The sequence below is a fragment of the Solanum dulcamara genome, chromosome 8, assembly GCF_947179165.1.
Source record: "Solanum dulcamara chromosome 8, daSolDulc1.2, whole genome shotgun sequence".
NCBI lineage: Eukaryota > Viridiplantae > Streptophyta > Magnoliopsida > Solanales > Solanaceae > Solanum > Solanum dulcamara.
In genome coordinates, this window is record NC_077244.1 from 4,487,811 (window position 1) to 4,507,672 (window position 19,862).

General features: G+C 32.9%; 1 protein-coding gene across 2 annotated transcripts; it reads right to left on the reverse strand.

Annotated features, from left to right (window-relative positions):
* Positions 1-353: 353 nt before the first annotated feature.
* LOC129898726 (ATP-dependent zinc metalloprotease FTSH 9, chloroplastic-like) lies at positions 354-9,618 on the reverse strand. Of its 2 annotated transcripts, XM_055973374.1 has the most exons (13): positions 8,511-9,618; positions 5,156-5,221; positions 4,924-5,058; positions 4,727-4,792; positions 4,204-4,389; positions 4,034-4,120; positions 3,844-3,957; positions 3,583-3,707; positions 3,385-3,493; positions 2,368-2,493; positions 1,748-2,068; positions 1,489-1,612; positions 354-993 (listed from the first exon to the last, which is right to left on the reverse strand). In XM_055973374.1, the coding sequence occupies exons 1-13, from the start codon at positions 9,414-9,416 to the stop codon at positions 866-868; spliced, it is 2,493 nt and encodes an 830-aa protein (XP_055829349.1). In that variant the 5' UTR covers positions 9,417-9,618; the 3' UTR covers positions 354-865. The 2 variants fall into 2 exon arrangements, with proteins under 2 accessions (XP_055829349.1, XP_055829350.1); XM_055973375.1 differs by lacking the exon at positions 354-993 and having other exon boundaries at positions 1,505-1,637.
* Between the last annotated feature and the right edge of the window lie 10,244 nt (positions 9,619-19,862).

Here is a 19,862-nt window from a genome sequence, read left to right on the forward strand (position 1 = left end):
GAACATAGACCTCAATGCTTATATATATAGAGAGAGAGATATTAAAGATTCACACTTCATCTCAAAAATATTGAAAAATACAAAATAGTCCATCTGTATATAATATATAATTTGGCCGTCTTTTCAACAAAAACAATAGTGTACACAAATCTTACCCCTACCTCGTACAAGTAAAAAGGTTGTTTTCAGAGAACCCTCGGCTCCCTCTTAGTCGTTTCAGTGAATGCTAATTCAGCTCAGATAAAAAATGACTTCACATTCATGAACAAAGAAGAAATCAACTATATTGGCTTTTTTGAGACTAAATCAACTACATTGGCTTGGCAAGCTTTTCTGCACTTATAAGTCAAAGATTATGGCAACCTACTGATACTTTAATTAGAAAGATTACATTGTATACACAGTTTCACCTTCTCCAACAACATTAGACATAGATTACTTCTTTGTAAGCTGCAGTACAGATGTATGATACAATATAAAGGTATTGATTCTTGTAATTACTAAGAATAATTGGCACATGTACAAGTGATGTAGAAGAAAAATACCAACAGACATCACTCCGATCACGAGCCTATTTTCATTTCACCTCTACAACCAAGAAACTCTTGGCTAGATCTTTTGCATATGCCTTCTCTTTGAGTCACCAATCTGTGATCGTGGTATATAACAATGGTGTTTGTAGCAGTTAAGTAGCTGTCAATTACCTTACTAACACATACAAAATCATGCTGTCTGGATGCCAGCAAGTGAAGCCCATCTGGTTCAGGAATATAGCTTTGTTTTCCTTGAGAGCAAAGGAAGGCGTGGAAGTCCTTACTCGAAATTTGTTTTTGTACTGATGACTCTGTTAAGCTTGCACATTCTGTCATCCAGAGCCTGCTTGCAGTGGAAGTAAAGATCCTTGTTTGCCCTTTACGAAAAAATTAAGTTCCGCTGGTGCAACAACCATGCTCAACCATTCTTGTAGTTCTTCACCTTCTACTTTCTCATTCTCTGAGAGGAAGAAACATCAATCCATAAAAAAGTACCAAATATAATACTCCAGTTTCATTTTATATGTCGGTCTGAGCATGGAGTATAATAAAGAAAGAAAGCTCTTTATTACATATCAAAAGTACCATAAAAACTTGTGGTCTTAAACATGTCATTTTTGCGTCTATAAGAGCATTGACAGTAAAATAGGAAGTATAGAATTAAAGAGTTCCCAAATATAAAAGGGTGCCATACTTTTAACACACACTAAACCGAAACAGTGTCATAAAATGGAATAGAAAGAGTATCCACCTTCCTCAAAGAAAAAAGTAAAGAGAATGAAAGGAAAAGACACATCACGTATCATAAAGAGATCTTTGTTGTTTATTAACATATTAAAATGAGATTCTTTTATTTATCTTCAATGCAAAATCATTGTCATGTGAACTTATCGAAAGAAAGCAATACTAAAAAATACCAAAAAGTTGACTAGTAAAGTGTCATTGAATATATTACCTTCCAATTGAGCTCCCAACCCCTCAAGAACCTTGGAATTAGCACGTACAACACAGAGTGCAATATCAAGTGCAGACTGCAGTAAAGCCTTGACCTCTCTTTGAACAAGATCAACAAGATGCCCCTGTGGAATAATTTTACTTTCAGTTCTGCTAAAGAGGTGGTATTCTTAAGTTAGAAACATAAGTTTGGATTAAATATTAGAGCAGCAAAAAGCAGAGAATTCAGACAAGAAGAAAGGGGCAAAAGTGGAAAAGACCTGATCCCTTCCCCAGGACATGGATCCACTATCATCCATCCCACCTCCAGAAAGTGTTGCCACTGAAATAGGGCCAATGGTCTGACTAAGACCATATTCAGCCACTGCCTTGTAGGCCATGTCTGTTGCTCTGCGTATATCATCAAGAGCACCAGTAGATACACGTCCAGAGTACAATACTTCTTCTGCAGCACGTCCACCAAGAAGAGTGACCAACCTCCCACGCAATTCATCAACAAAGAGCAGATATCTGTCCTCACTGGTTGGAGGAATATAAGTAAATCCTAAAGCCCCTCCAGATCTTGGCAATATGCTCAGCTTCTGGTTAATGAAAAACGAAAACTGTTATTGATACCATGACTGCACTACTCCCAATTATGTACAAGAAAAGGTTAAAAACTGTTCAAGAATTGCAGACATATTTGATTTTCCTGTTCTGAAAAATTTCTAACTCCAGAAATTCTATTTCTTGAGTAATTCTATTAAAGAGTTTTCTCTTTCCTTTTTACATCAGCCTCTTTTGTCAGATGTTATCCAGTGGGACACAAAACAAATAATACGAGCTTGCAGTAAATCAGGAAGAACAAGAATTTCTCAGAGCCAGTGACATTAATGATCACCTCAACCCGTGGCTGCCCAGAAAGAAGATTTGCAACAGCAGTCCCGACTACCGCGTGCCCTGCTTCATGCCTTGCAACTACACCCTTCTCACTTCCCTGCAGTTTGGCAGTCTTCTTCTCAATGCCCTGAAACATCAAAAAAGAAGCTTGTAAACCTAAATAGCAATGGTGATCAAGAAGAGAAACTAAAAGAAACAAGTCAACTAATGTAGCATCGAGGTCAAGAAAAAGAAATACTTTGTTTATTCACTCATTTGAGCCCATAGACCAGCACTACTAGATTAAGCATGGAGGATGCAAACTATAACTTGTCCGCCATCTAGCATTTTTATTTTATTTTTTTGAAATATTAGACCTTCAACATTGTTAAGTCTAGTAGACAATGCTTCTTAAACGGCTCTTAGAGGGCAGCCACTATCCCCCTTCCTCTTCAATCTTTTTCCAATTATGTTATACAAGATCCATAGACATATATTGAGCAATATGTAATTTTACTCGGACCAAACACCGCTCTGTATTTAAGTTGCCCTTGAAATTAGAACACCCTGGTCCTTAGCTAAAAGATGGATCAAATGAAGTCTGACTCCGCCAGTTCTACCATTGACTCTAATGTTAGGAATTCATCAGTCTTGGACATGTGTCTCATTGCTTATAAAATTCTGAGTATTTAGAACCATCAAGGTTCAAAGCATCGGCACGTACACATTTGAAGTTTAAGGATCAATAATATACGCCACTTCTCTAAAGCTCTAGAAATCCAAGCTTATTAAATTATCATACAATGGAGCCCAAAAATGGAAAATCTAGTCGGATTCTTGTTCAAGGGAGAACATCTAATATGGGTTATCTTTTCTCATGACAAGCTTCTTATGTATGCCCACTTTGCTCTAATTGAACTAACCTCATGGATCTAACACACGATTAGGGAGAAAGAGTTACATATAATGCAAAAAAGAGTAATGGTGCATGCTGTTGCTCAGCCATTAGAGCATACTTATGAGAGGTAAAGAGTGATACCGCAATTGAACGCTCAACAGCTTGAATGAAATCAACTCTTTCAACTACAATTTTATTCAGCCTTCCTGCCAACAAAGCAGCTTCATTCACCAGATTTGCAAGATCTGCCCTATACCATCCTCAAATGAATAATCAGTCAGCCATAGAAACATCACATATAAAATTAAAAGCTTATGAAAATCGGAGAAGAAGGTTTACCCCGTAAAACCAGTAGTCATAGAAGCGATGTTTCCAAGATCAACATCTTGTGCCAAGGGAAGTTCTTTCTTGGAGACATGTACCTTTAAGATAGCTTCTCTTCCAGACCTATCAGGCGCTTCCACCTAGAAACAGGAACTTACATCACCATTTCCATTCTATAGGAGTTGTCTGTATGATGAGGTCATGAATGTTCTAATACATGGACAAAAGCTTTAAAACAAAATGAAAATTTTACTCCCATAGAAGAAAGATACAAACCATCACTACACGGTCAAATCTCCCAGGTCGGCGAAGAGCAGGGTCTAAGACATCAGAGCGATTTGTTGCTCCAAGAACAATTACAGCAGAATTACTGTCAAATCCATCCATCTCCTGCAGATTATTGTAAGATATTAATTTCTTATGCAAAACTGAAGTGATGCAGCACCACAAAATCAGTACGTCTTACAGTGAGTAGTTGGTTCAATGTCTGCTCTCTTTCATCATTGCTTACAATGCGGAATTTACCATCACGGCTTTTTGCCACAGCATCTATCTGCACATCCAGAAAATGATGACACTTTTATTAGAATATTTTGAGTTTGTACAGGAAGAAGAGGAGGAGGAAAGCACAATGACCTCATCGATAAAAATTATTGAAGGTGCCTCCTTCTTTGCCCGTGCAAACAGGTCACGGACACGTGATGCTCCCATTCCAACATACAATTCTACAAACTCACTTGCAGAACAACTGATAAAAGGAACCTCGGCTTCCCCAGCAACAGCCTTTGCTAGAAGTGTCTTTCCTGTCCCGGGGAGACCTACCTGTAACAATTAAAGCTATTTTTATAATTTAAACATTGAGAAGCACAAAGCATATAACTAATCAAATGGTGTCCCCAAGTAGAATGGTCTGCCAGTCAATAGTTATATAACAAATTGGCAGGAAAGAATGATGTAATTTGACTATAGAGGCATCACAAAGTGACATGAAGGGATAGAGAGAGAATCCCTTCAGAAACAGAAAAATACCAAGAACAAAAAATAGAAGTTTTCAATGAGTTACTATTTGAAGCCTCCAATTATTGTATAGTATTCTCGAAGCTTTTTCACTTTGATAACCACCTAACAGTCCCATTACTATGTCAAATTTGAAACTCACCAGTAAAACACCACGAGGAGGACGTGCACCAAGCCGTACATACTTATCTGGATTTCTAAGAAATTCCTGGGAAAAAGAGCAATTAAAAAACACCACAACAGTGAATTATAAACTATTCAACTTCTTATGGTATCAAAATGCAGCACTTATCGCAGAAATGTTGTTAAGAGAAGTTCAGCAATGAAAATGAAAAATACCACAATTTCTTCTAGCTCCTCCTTAGCCTCGTCAACGCCTGCAACATCAGCAAATGTGATAGTTTCCCCTAGTTCAGCCACTTTTGTGCCACCTGAACCCCCTGACTTGCGATTTCTGAGCTGACCAGCTGTGCTCTGTTAATAAGCAGCCACGATAAAGTTGGTGACATATTCAGAAATATCATGGACATACAATAATCACACACATATATTGAATCACAATTGTATGTACCTGAGAAAAGTTCACTGGGAAGCGATGAAGAAGCCCCGCTAGTACAGCAATATAAAATAATGCTATCTGCAAAATAATGTAAAATAGCTCTTCAAGTTTTTAATTCCAACATCTGGAGAAAAAAATAAGGATTGAGAAACAATAATGAAACGTTTAGCTTACACCAGAGAACAGATGAATAACATGAATGGGGCACTAGAAAGAAATGTCAAGTTGGATTAGCCAATACTTCATATGAAACAAAATAACAAGAAAATTATAGAAAAGCATGCAATCACTGCAATGGGAAAGGGAAGCCCAGTGCACAAAGAATCCCGCGTTCATGGAATCACTGCACTTGAACAAAAAAAAAACACAAAAAATGATCTCTCACACTCCAGAATATCATGTCAAAGGTCTTGTCTGACAGGAAAGGGTGAAAAGGAGTAGTATTCACACTTAGAGCAGGAAGTTTGTTCCATAAGAGTGACAAGTGGAACTTCCCATACCAAATTAAGAGAATACGCTAGCCTGGAATCAACAGAAAATCTAGTCATCTTTGAATCATTTTACGGAACACAAGACATCTTAAGCTAAGATAGCAACTTGGAAAGGAACTTATGACTGAAAACTCTGTGAAATACTTTCGTTTGACGTTGTTGTTTGTTCCATGGGATTACACTGGGTTTGTTGTTGTTGTTGTTGCTTACTCCCTCAAAATACTTTAACAACAACAATAAGAAGTACAGCTCAATCACAACTAATTGGGGTCTATATGAATCATTAATATACATGCTGCTCCACTATGGACCCATATCATTAACAATACTCAATAATTTGGAGTTCTCTTAAACTAGAGGTCCTCTACATTTTCAACTGACATACAAAACTCTTAACAGACCAAAGATTCCTAGAAGAACACTGAACCTGATGTAAGCGCATCAATATAACTGAGCCTTAGTCCCCACCTTTTGCATTCATAGTATTCTATTTTTCGCTGATTTTGCTTGAAATGAGAGATTGTAGGTTTTTAAAAACAATTGTGTTCCATGCGATTTTGAGGTTTATCTTGTCCTTTCTGGAAATTTCAAAGATATTTTGTTTCAAACCAACTAACTAATGCATTTGGAGACCTTTGTAGAACATGACCAAGTCATCTCAAAAACATTTTCTCATATTATGCTCTTATGTGTATTATTTGCACATGATATAAGACGTGATCATTTCCTATTTTATCTAATTCTTATGATCACACATCTATCTTAACAGTCTCATTTCTATGACACTCATCTTGTTGATAATTTTTATTCTTAGAAGAAAAAGTTCATTCCCAATCTTAAAAAAAAAAAAAAACTTAGGCTTACGACTATTATATAAAACTTAGACCTCCCATTGTATGATACTCTCGTCACACTCCTCCATTTCAACCATTCTATTTTAACTTTATGTGTTATATCTTCATCTATCATACCATTACCCTAAAATATTGAGCCTAAATATTTGAATTATCTGAATTTAAGAACCACAATCACATCTGCTCACACCTCAACTTTGGTCTTTTTATTCTAGCACTTGCAGTTTTTTTTTACAACAACAACAACATACCCAGTGGGATCCCACAAGTCGGGTCTGGATTCTAGCACTTGCAGTGCGTTATTCTATTCTTAATTCTAGTTATCCTACAACCCATCCTCTTTAGACTGCTTCTTTATTTTCAAACTTTTAGTTAACTCCCTCACCAGTTTCATTAATTTACACAATATTTTCTCTGAATAGTATAAACTAGTGTGCTACTGGTAATATTATCCATAACTAGAGTAATCAGTTATCATTCGAGGCAAATCCATGGTTGAAACACACGATATATTAGAGCATGAGTCTCATGCTTGTGAGAGCTTCTTCATACATATCCTCTCCAAACACTCAAAACCCAGGTGTGCTTTCTTCCAGCATAAAGAAAGATGTGAAGAAGAAAAAAGATCAACCATACGATTAAATTCTAAATCCTTATTCATATCTTCTTTGTCAGCAAATGAATGCATTTTGAATACGGAGCATTGAATTTGAACTCCAATGTAAGATGGAAATGTAATTTGTAATATTATGATAGTGAATAATAACGACAACATCACAAAAAAGTAAAGACGAAAATAAATAGAACAGATTACTCAAAACAATCATTCTGGTGAATCCTCAGACTCCAGCGGTTTTTCCAGAAACAACTCATTGACAAGCCATGAACACAATATGTGTCTTCAAATCGAGCACCCTAAAGACTGTCTGAATGAGCTTCACATAACTGGTCCTAAATCTTGATAAAAGAGGAATGTGCAATAGGTTAGCCGACTCTAACCAGTGAAGGATTAAAGTCTAGGTGATTAAGTGAAATACAACAGGCTAATAGGCAGAGAAATACCTCAAGGTGCCATTTGGTTGGGACTAGTGGGAAGAATAATCTCCACATAAAATTCAACATTGTTAATACAACGCTCAGTTTCATTTATTCTTTCCACATAAAACTTAGCATTGTTCAATACGATGTTTGGCTCCAATTTTCTTTTCCACATAACTAGTACCCGCATAAGTTATGCAGGGATATGTGTGTTATTTTATGGGCGATTGAATGGGAATAAGAATGCGAGGATTAGTGATACATGTATTAAAACCACTAAATGACAAAAACAACCATTCATTATAGTAACCAATATTTTATTTTGTTGAAAAAATATATGTACACAGTATAATAAATTTAATACAACAAACAATAATTAAATAGTAAATAATCCCAACATTATAATCCATATATTACTAAATCCTTCATTACTAAATTCTGTATTATTAAATCCTGCTTTCCAATCCCTATAGTACTAATCCTTGCATAATTTGCTTCCAACCAAACAATCCCTAAGTGCCATGTGCTATGAAAAGAGAGTAACTACATGACATAAGAAGCAAGACAACATTTTCCTTCCAACAAAAGGAAGAACAACTATATAATATTAAGTCGGTCTAGTTATAACTGCTCCATTTGTGGGAACTCGAGATATAGCAAATCAAAAGCAGTGAAGTTACAATTAAGAGCATTTATAAAAATTTGATGAAAGAACTAAAACATTTTAACGATAGTTGTTGACGAAGCATCAGATATCTAATTACCAGTCCATTTTCAAGCAAATTGAATGTGTATCTACAAGTGTTCTGTACTACTACTGGTGTTACTGCTCTTGCTGTCGAACCGGTCTTACATTCCTCTTTAGAAGGACTAAAAACATTTACGGATAAAAATATAATAAGTGAACGTGCAGCGGTGTAGATATACCACTTAACATTGCATAACAACAATATACACTTGAAAAGTCGTTCATCGAAACCTTACCAGTGCAGAATTCATGAACCCACCAGACCGTTTATCGGGAGAACCAAACTCAACATCATTCTCAAGCATTTTCTCATAAGGGGTCTTTATATCACTCGGCCTCGTTGTAGTATAAACAATTTTCTTTGTAGGAGTTACACTCCTTAGCAATGCCTCAGAATCCTGTAACTTACTATTTTCATTTCCATTCACATTCACATTCACAACCTCATTCTCTATAACACTACTAATCACTTCACTCTTCAATTTGAACATTATATGTACACCATCAACCTCAACTTTCTGCACCTGATTACTATTTATCTTACTCAAAAACTCACTATATGGAACACTTACAAACATTGTCGGAGCTCTAGGATCCGACCCGGGTAATGGCAAACCGGGCCGAAGCAATCTCATAACAAACATCACAATCCCTACTTGCAATAACAAAACCCCAATTTCTTGAGCTTGAACTATCGGTTCCCATCTCAATTTCTTCCCTTTCGACCACCACCAATTATCTTTCCCTTGCTTCTCCCTTCTTGATGAACCCGAATTAGGAACCCGAGGACCCGGTTCTGAACCCGAAGAATTCTTGCTATCTGTACCTGAAGATTCGGGTTTTTCCGTTGAATCCGAATCTTGTTCACAGGACCCATTGGCCCGGACACTAATTTCACGTGGGGTTAACTTTTTCTTCGAATTCTTTTTCCCAAAAAATTCAAACCCATAAAGGGATTTTGGGAAAATAGCATTTTGACGAAAAGGGGTCTTTTGGGGGATCAAAGAAATGGGTTTTTCATGTAAAAAACCATAACGATTACAGAAGAAAGTATGTCTGTACATATACTTTGGATTATACTGAAAATTTAAGGAAATTTGTACATGAATAAACGGACGAAGATGGTGTTCGATTGTTGCCATTTGAGAGGAAAAATTTGTGAAGGAAAAAAAAAATCGAAGTGGGAATTACAGATTGTGAGTGATTTTATTCCCGGCGAGAGGTTGAAGAAGAAAGGATGACCGTTGGATTTGCCGGGTGCGGTTGTTTTTGACCGTTTGATTAACTCTGTCTGTTTTTTCGTGTTATCCGATTTTTTGTTTGAGATTGTCAAGGTAGACAAGTTTGATTTGAGTAACTTTATTTTTGTTAAATTTTTTATTTAGTATATATATATTTTTCTTTTTAATCGGTAAAAAAAATATCTTAATTTAAGATCATAAGATTTAAAAAATTAATTGTTTTCTTAAATTTCATATTAAATTAAAATAAGATAAATAAATTGAAATAGATGAAGTATATGCATATCTGAAATATTAATATTTTTTTGTGAGTTCTCTACCTTAATTATAAGGTGTTTGTATTTTATGCATAAACTATCATCAGCTATTTATCAAAACACATCTCGAAATTAATGAGTCAGCTACCAAGTGAAGGAATTCTACGGGCAAATCAAGTTGTCATGTGCTTTCAAGCGATTGTATTCAAACATTTGATCTAGTCAACTTCAAAATATGTTTTAATATATAGTTGGTGATAATTAGATAGAAAACGCAAACATCTAATAGTTTAGATATTAAATTCGAAAAGAAAAAAAAAGTCAAATAAAATTTTGGCCATTACTTCTTTTTTTTTATCCATAACAGAGCTTCAATTTACAAATAATTTTAAACTATAGTAATAAAATTAGGAGTAAATCTATACCTTTTTTGCTTGAAGAATATAGGCATGTGAAGTAGGGCTGTTCAAAACCGTCCGTTGCTGATAACCCAACTGCAAAATTGGCTTATTGGCTTATTGGTATTGGGTTATCGGATTAGCGGATGGGGAATAGATTTAAATTTTATAATTAACGGCTTATCGGCGTGGGGGATGGATTACTCAATTTTGTTATTGGGTAAACCGTTAATCCGTTAAGAATTTATTATATTTTAATATATTTTATCCCTAAACATATAAAATATGCATAATATTGATAATTTTTATTTGTAAACCTAAAATAAGGGCCAAGCCCATTTAATTAAACAGGCCAAACCAATTTAATTAAATAGGCAGGCCCATTTCTACTAGAAGCCCTACTTGACTACTTCAAGTCTTCAACTCTTCTACAGAGTTCTACAAAGACTTACTTCAGCAGTTCCGCCCCTCTTTAGACTTTAGGTTTAGCGAATTTGTGACTATTTCCGCCTCTTTCTCAGTCTCTCTCTCAAATTCTCATCTTGTGCCGTCTTGTCTTAGGTTTAGCTACTCCATAGTTCATGCAGCTTTCTGAACTAAGAACTGTTTCTATCTGCTATGAAGAGAAACGAAGAAATCGTCGGATTGCGGTGATGTTTTTCATCTCCACAAGATGAGGTTCTATCTTCTATGGTTCGTATTCCCTGAGCAGATCTTCTTCTAATCCCTAATCTTTTTCTCTGAAACATTCTTTCTCTTCTTCTCAAACATGAAAAGATTTTGCAACAGTTCCAATCTTTTCCCTCTCATTTTGGGATTCTTGTTATGTTAGTTCATGTTGATTAGTTGAACTCAATTTTCTTGTTTTTTCTTTAGCTTCCTGCTTTTGTAAAGCTTGATTTGATGTTCATATTAGTCCTGTATTTGGCTCAAGTCTAGTCTCCTTTATGTTTTCTCGCGTCTTTCCTTTTTTCAGTAATCGTAACTATATTTCATTGAAGTAATGACTGGTAGTTATTTTAAAATGTAAACTCAACAATTATGTTGGGACTTGTATACATTCAAATGGTATCTTTGCTTGAATATTTGAATATCCTGTCTGTTGTTTAGCTACTCCTTGAATGCAGTACTTTAAATTAATTAAAGTGCTTCTTGTTTAGCTATCTCGTTTGTTCTTCTATTAATTAAAGTGCTTCTTGTTTAGCTATCTGCTTACCTAAATTACATTGTGCATGCCTGGTGTGAAGAGGAATTGAAGTAAGTGGCAGAAATTTTACATGTTACCATACCACCGATACACCGTCTGATAATTGCTAATCTGACACCAATTCAACCGATATCTTATATGTTGGCTAGCGGATTAGTACTTTTAAAAGCCGATAATCGTTAAATCAAACCGTTAAGCATAATAATCCGTCCGATCCGCCCGATAAGCACCCCTAAATTGTGAAGTTCACATTTTTAAATTACATTTAATGTTCCTTTATTATTTTTTTATCGATATCTCAAATCGATAAATAAGTTTCAGGACATTACTATCACGGCTACAATCAACCTTATACAAAAAAAAATCTAATAATGTAACAACAAATCTGAGATGATTTGTTAATGGTAAAAAATATAAATACACCGAAATTGTAATATAAGAAAACTTCAATCAATTTAAGATTATGTTAAATATATGCATTAAATTAATCAATTATGTATGAAAAAAATAGGTATTTAACCCAAAAAAATTAATAGAAATGGCAAAATTAAAAACATAAACCCATAAAATTCATGTAAACTTATAAAATTCAAATTATATATTTGCTTTTCAATGTTATATAATTCAGAAAAATATGGGTGAAAAGGGTTAAAGTATTGAGGCTAGAACTTATACAAGTTACGATTAATAATCTAAAAATTTAAGTAACTTTTATAAACATATATAATAAAATATTTTTACTTTCATATTCAATATCCGCTTTTAAAGTCAATGAAGAGATTGATTAATCTCCAAAATAATATTGATCATTATTTCCTCTTTGGATTGGTTTGAAACGTCATTCATCTTAGCATTACTTTTACTACTATTTAGAAGTGTGAAGAAGCACACATGTGATGATTCTTGAAATTAACTTTAAATTAAAGGATAGTTTTGTCATTTAGCTTTTTCATTTTATAATTGAATCCTTCAATTATCTTATACTCAATGTTACATTGTTTATACCTTTTCCTTTATGGACAAAAAGGGTATTACATCTCTACTTTATTCTTCCTAATAGATGGACCCCACCTTCATCTCTAATTATTAGTTTTGTTGCTACCATTTATTTAAAAATTACGTATATAAATATTATATATCACAATAATTATCAATTTAAAATATTAAAAATAATATAAAAAATTTGGTTAATTTTCAAAAATTCACTTATGCCATAAAAGTTGGACAAAGGGAGTAACATGTACTATCTGAAAATTACATAACAAATATTATAAATCATAATAATTAACAACTTAAATATTTAAAAATTTTATAAAAAATTTGATTGACTCTCGAAATTCTATCTGTATTACATAAATTGAAACAAAAAGAGTAATATATATTATCTGAAAATTACGTAAAAGATATTATAAATCACGAACATTAACAACTTAAATATCTAAAAACCTTATAAAATTTTGGTTGATTCTCAAAATTAGGTCAACTGCAGAAACATATATTATGTAAAAATTAAGTAAAAAATATTACAAATCACAATAATCAACAACTTAAAAAAATAAAAATAAAAATAATTAATTGACTCTCGAAATTTATTTGTGCCACATAAATTGGGATGAAAGGAGTAATATATATGTATTATGTAAAAAAATATATATAAATCATAGTAATCAACAACTGAGGGTCTTTCGGAAACAGCCGTCCTACCTTGGTAGGAGTCAGGTCTGCGTACACTTTACCTTCCCCAGACCCCACGTTGTGGAATTTCATTGGATCGTTGTTGTTGTAATATTATAAATCATAATAATCAACAACTTAAAATATTTTTAAAACATATAAAAATTTTATTGACTCCAAATTTTCCATGTCACATAAATTGAAACAAAATAGGTAACATATGTTGAGCCAGCTGGCACGGGGCTCTTTATCTTGCTAAACTTTTTTTTTAAGTATTTAAGTCCCACTATTTTAATGTGAGTTATGTTAACATATCGTTAATAAGTTAAATATCTTTAAAAAATGTAGCTCTTTAGTAATTTATTGGTTATGTAAAATTTGAAAAACATTATTAATGTCTTCTTGATTATGTGAAATATCATTTATTTTGAAATAAAATGAAGACGTAAAAAATATTATTTATTTTGAAATAGAGGAGGTATCTAATTTGTTACTTTCTGATTTAAATTATGGATGATTTTAGAAAGGGTAAAAGTAGGCTAAAAAGTATTGAGGATAAGTGATTAAACAGGGCATGACATCATTTCAGCTTATCGAGGACATAATTTTAGATATGAGGTTATGAATGATATAGATTAGGATAAAAGATTAGTAGGTAGTTAAGCGTTGTCTCGCTTTTCCTAATTCATATTATTAGTCGTAGTATAATTACTAGTGCCATTTCTTGCTTTTTGATTTCTATTAATTATTATCTGTAGTTTTCTGTACTTCAATTATCATATTATTTTATTGTAGTTATTGCTCTCTTTTTTTCAGACTGCTTTGTTATGTTTTCTATAGTATTTTATCATTACTTTTTTATTTTATTATTCAAAATATAAAAATAAAACATGTATACACTCTATGATGCACCCTCATACCCTATTTGTAGATTGCATAGTCCCCCCAACCCACCACACAGCATAGGGTCAAGTACTATGAAAAGTAATTTCATTCTCTTTATGACATGTTAAGAGTAAAATATTAACCAAAAAACAGTACTCACGTGACTTTTATTTTTATTATATTTTATAATTAATTGATTTGCTTAGAAAAAACTAATAAGAAAATGTACTAGAGGTGGAAAAAACAAATAAGAGAATGTGTGACATTCATATGTTGTCTCTTGTCCAAACCAAAACCACATATACTATACAATTTAATTATATTAAAGTTTGCATGGATTTTATAATTTTATATATTGGAAAAAAGCTTGTGAAGGGAGACCTCATCTTCATCCAAGATATTTTAAAATAACTACCTAATTTTAAATTTATGAATTTTAAATTTTAAAAAATATAATTTATTGAATTCTTAATAAATATTTGTACGTATTAAATATATTTTTAAATATAAAATATAAAATATAAATCAAAATTATGAAATTCTACTGAATCAAATCAGTAGATGAAGTTATGTATAACTTCACTTCTTTTCTCTATATATGTTTGTTATCTTGGGACTGACATATTTGATTAACATAGAAGGAAAACAAAAGCATATACTTACATAAGTTTTTTATAACAAAACAGTGAAAATTTAAATTTTTGATTTTAATTTATTTGATATTGAGATATAAATATTTTTATTTTATTTTATTTATATTTACTACATTTACTTTCACGTTTTCTTAAACCAAGCACACAAAAATACTTGGGGCCAATCTTCTGATAGGAATGTCTGTTGAAATAAGAGGAATCACATACCTCCCCTTATATCCAACTACTCGCAACTTCCATTAATGAAAATTGTTCTCGATGGTAGAACAATTACAAATAGGATATGTTTGGTTATAGGTCTCTAAGCATAATCTTCTTTAAACTTTCATACCATCTAATAGTCATGAGATTAAGTGCTTAGAAAACTTTACGGGAATTGAAAGACGAAAACCGACGACTCCGGCAGGAGGTATGTGATTAATCCTTTTATTTCCGCGACACTATTGCTCTGTAATCTCGTACAATGTCTTTTTAAAAACACTTGTCTATAAGGCTGAAGTTTGACATAAGTCCAGTCCCCTGAGTTGAATTCATTTTCAAAACTCTTTTTGTCAGTTTGTTGTTTCATTTTATTTTATTGGGATATGATTCTCCGTAATTTGTATCAAATTCATATCTTTTATTTGCATTGATGCGCTTTTTTAATAAGAAAAATCCTCTTATGTAAAAGTTTAATTTTATTGGGGATATATGACACTATATTAATTTATTTAAAATCTGCACAAATCAAACTACTAAAGTATTACTTTTGTCAAGTTAATGATTTTATCAATCTGATGCTATATATGATATATCAAACACTTTACCTAGGTTATTCTCAAATACTTTGTTCTACGTAATAGTATCATCACTAAAGGGTTTGGTGGGATGGTTCGAATTTGTTCGCCCTTAATATGAAGGTTTTTGATTTGAACTCTTTGAATGGAGTACTTCCCTTTTTATAATAATTTCATAAATAACCTTTTTTATGTTTATTGAAAAACTTTCAGACTAAAGTATCCTTAAGTTGAGGAGATGGTAAAGTAACGGAAAAACTATGATAGATAAGTCATGAAAAATTATTGACATAAAAAAAATACAGAATATCATGTTGAATTACTCACAAATCATACCGAATGATCAAAATTTCAAACCTACTACATTTACTCTACCACCTTATATAAACTTATTCCATTTATTCTATCAAATTATCATGAATTCCTGATTTCTAATTTTTAGTAATGGTACCTTATATAAACTTATTCCATTTATTCTATCAAATTATCATGAATTCATGATTTCTAATTTTTAGTAATGGTACCTTATATTAACTTATTCCATTACCGGATTATTATGATTTTTAATTTTTCTTTACGATACCTCATATAAATTTATTTCATTTACCTATATAAACTAATTCAATTTTTTCCGTTTCTACTTCTCTGTTATTTATTTTGTTTTACTCATAATACCCCTCTGTTATTTATTTCATTTCATTCCTATCTCCTGATACCTCTCTCATTAATTTATTCCACTTCAATTATGATACCTATCTTTTATGATTTCAAAACTGCAAAAAGGAAAATATATGTTCCAAGATTGTGGCATGCAAGTCCTGAAAATTTCATAGGACTTCATGCTATATTCAACCGAACTATCTTGTTGGTTAAATCACAAACTCTACTAAATTTGTTACGCTCCGAAATCTCATCCTAGACGTGACATAGCATTCGATATCCCATTAGGTTCGAGAGTACCAATCAATCTGCTTAACTTAGATAATTCAAAACAAATACCAAATTAAATACTAATGCGGAAGATAAGGTCATTTCAATTAATTTTCAAAAGAATTCAGAAGAGGAAAATCAATTCGACTCTTAATAAGAAAACTAATTAACCAACCATAGATCTACAAAACCTCTACTAACAGAATAACAAAGTCTACTTCGGGACATGGCCCCCGACATACCATGAAAAAATAAAAGAAAGACTAATAAAAAAAGAGTCTACTTTTCGGAGGATGGAAAGATTACCACAATGCTAACTGTTGTCACTGAAAGATCTATTTTTTCCTGGAATTGCGAACCTGTGTCTCCGATCCTACATCATAAAATGATGTAGCGTCCGAGGACGATCAGTACGGGAAGGGGACAAAACAATATACATACATGTATAATTTAACCATAAAGGAAATGCAAAATCATAAATGTAAACCCAAAATATTTAGACATAGACCTTTCGAAAATTATTAATTCTAAGTAAGGTAGTGTCCACCGACATATGCGACCCACGGGCTATATGGGTCCGGCCTCTGCTTGATCAAGGGCCCCTATCCATGTATGCCGCATGAATTGAGAAATATAAGAATTTGGCGAACCAAGCTCTCCCAAATAAAGACAGTAGAGGCTACTCCGATTAACAACCTACAACGGTTAGCCATATTTGAGGACAAAAACCACCCATGCCGGCAAACGCGATTTTGGGTGATGGATCACAAGGACATTACACTTTCTCGGTGATGTTACCAAACTCTCTTTAAGCCCCATTAAAACCTTTACAAGTTTCCATTTATTAAGAGTTATTCGAATAAGATATATTTCCATTGGTATTGTCAAACCAAGACTTGCAAGCCATAGTAACCATGCCAAAATGTATAATTAACCATTTAAAAACTCTTAGCCCCTTCTTTGAAAACCAAAGACTCATTTATGATAAAACATTCTATTCAATGCCATCATCCAAATCTTTTCAAGTTATAAAACAACATATAAAATGCAATTCCATTAACATTTAATCGAGAGGGAAAATTACCCTTTGTTCATCACTTTAAACCAAAGCTTTTGAAAGAATCACAAATTCTCAAACCGTTATTTATATCGAAAAACTCTTTTCAAAATCATATGAGGCAATTCACCCATTAAAAACTAACAATCCAAGTTCCAAAATCATAATAAATTTAATTTAAACATAATAGACCAGAGAAAAACATTTGTAATCAATTTTCATGAAAGCATCTCTCAACCTTAACCTTAATTCGTAATTTAGAAAATACGAATACTAGAATATGAACCTTATATGAGGAGTTTGAAGTAGGAAATGTTCAAACATACCTTTTTGACGAAGAACTTAGGAAATAGACCTTGAGGATTAACCTTCTATCTTGCTTCTTGAAATGTTGGGGAAGAAGAGGAAAAGAGTTTGTCGCAATTATTAAATCTCATTGAATTTGACTTTTTGGAGAAGTTAACAGTCATGGGTTAGGATTATGGGATGAGGAAAAGATGAAAACACCCCTCCTAAAACGTGAAATGAAAATACGATTAAAAGAATTACGAAGAACGTGCGCGGTCGCGCAATTAAAGCCTAGCGGCAATTCGCGCAACCTTAACAGTAACATTGACCTTGCCTCGCGGTCGCGCAACTGACGTCATGTTCGCGCGGCGGATTGCGCAGACTACGTAGTGCCCAGTAAAATGAGCATAACTTTTAGCGCATAACTCGGGTTGACGAACGGTCGAAGGCATTGGAAAGAAGGCTTAATGACCTTTCATTTTCTTGGCATTAGGCCACACAATCCTTATACGCTAGGAGTCTCTTATGATCTTAATTCACATTCAAATATCTTCCCATAGTAGAAATTGTCTTCAATACCTTTTTAACAGTAGAAATCATCGGATTGAGGCCTATACGCATTTAAAGAATGACTCGGACCATAGTTTAAAAATTTGCGGTGTTACAAAATTGGTATAACTTTGTATCGTGTTAGCATGAAAAATACAAGGACATACACTTATATTTAAAGGGCAAAATGGTCACTTGCCTTGCATAATAAACATATCTCATTCGTACATATCTTCTTTTTGTTTTTCGGGACTCTAGTGAGTTACAGACAATCAAAGCCTACTTCTGCTACAAAATAAAAAACGAAGATAATATTTAAGATCAGCTACTAGGAACACTCTGTGCAAAAACTTTAAAAAACTTTTGATAGGGATTTTCTACCCCTAGTGAGCCTATTTAATGCAAATTTGAATTAATCGGTGATATAAATTCTAAATATAAAAATAGATAGGTTTCAAGATTTTGTGGTCAAAGCAAAAGAGGGCAACAAAGAGACCAACTTTATAAAATGTTAGCTCTACCTTTTTATCAATAGTATTAAAGTCAATTTACGCACATTGGACTATTACATTGAATATCAATTACTTTTTATCATCATAAATATCAAGTAATTCTGTTAATCAAGATTTACGCATATGAGAAAAACTCATCCTTAAGTGCATAGATAGCTTAACGACGAGGCTAGTAAAACCTTTATTTTAGACCCCCCAACATTTTGAGCCTCCAAAAAATTTTAATAATGAATTTTATAATTTTATTTTCTCTTATTCAATAATGAAGATTGTAAAAAGATTTTAAAAAAAATGTAAACATATGTAAAAAGGGAAAGAAAAAAATACATAATTTTTAATAAAAATAAGGAATAATGTACAAGTACCCCCCTCAACTATAATCGAAATTATTAGGACACACTTTAACTATACATGTATCCTATTACCCTCCTGAATTATTTTAAAGTGTAATAAACACACCCTAAAACCTATATAATCACTCACATGAAGGGAGGTGCTTTACACTCGCCTCCACGTCATCGCCACATCAAATCTAAAAAAAACGTCAGATCTAAAAAAAAATAAAAATCGTCAAATCTAAAAAAAATGAAACTTTTTTTAAAAGGAATTTAATTTAAATTGTGCTCACCATATATTGCCTAAACTAAATCTCTAATATGCAATTTTTTTCGTATTCCATGTTAAGTGTGAGTAAAAAAAGAAAAAAAATTCTTCCGATATTATACAAATTGATGAAATATCTGGAAAAAGATCATCGGGAATTTAAGTATGTTGTGAAAAAAATAGGGAAAAGGCATAAGTACCCCCTCCAACTATGTCTGAAATCCCAACTACATACCTTAACTTTACTAAGGTTGTATTAGCCCCCTAAACTCATTTATTTTGTAATTTCGTGCACCTTATTGCATACGTGACACCCCCCGTGAATTCACGCAATTGAGGCGCGTGTCTGATGTGTTGCGTATTTACGATATTTTTGACGACTTTCACTTTCCATAACAAAAATGAAAGAAACTCAACCTATTCCTGAAATTGCGGTCAGTCTCGCTACCTCTTTAGTTACAGCCCCCTACGCTTAAAACGGTGAATTAGTGTGTGTTGCAAGCATGTTTCTGTAGATATGATGTGGGTTTTTATTTGTTTTTGCACGAAAACTAAGTC

What these genes read in the sequence shown, in the direction of transcription:
- LOC129898726 (XM_055973374.1), bottom strand. Translation starts at nt 9,416, where the DNA reads ATGGCAACAATCGAACACCATCTTCGTCCGTTTATTCATGTACAAATT. An exon ending in GGTTCATGAATTCTGCACTG is followed by an intron (nt 5,222 to 8,510) that starts GTAAGGTTTCGA and finishes ATTATTTTGCAG; the next exon opens with ATAGCATTATTTTATATTGC. An exon ending in GATTTGACCGTGTAGTGATG is followed by an intron (nt 3,708 to 3,843) that starts GTTTGTATCTTT and finishes TCCTGTTTCTAG; the next exon opens with GTGGAAGCGCCTGATAGGTC.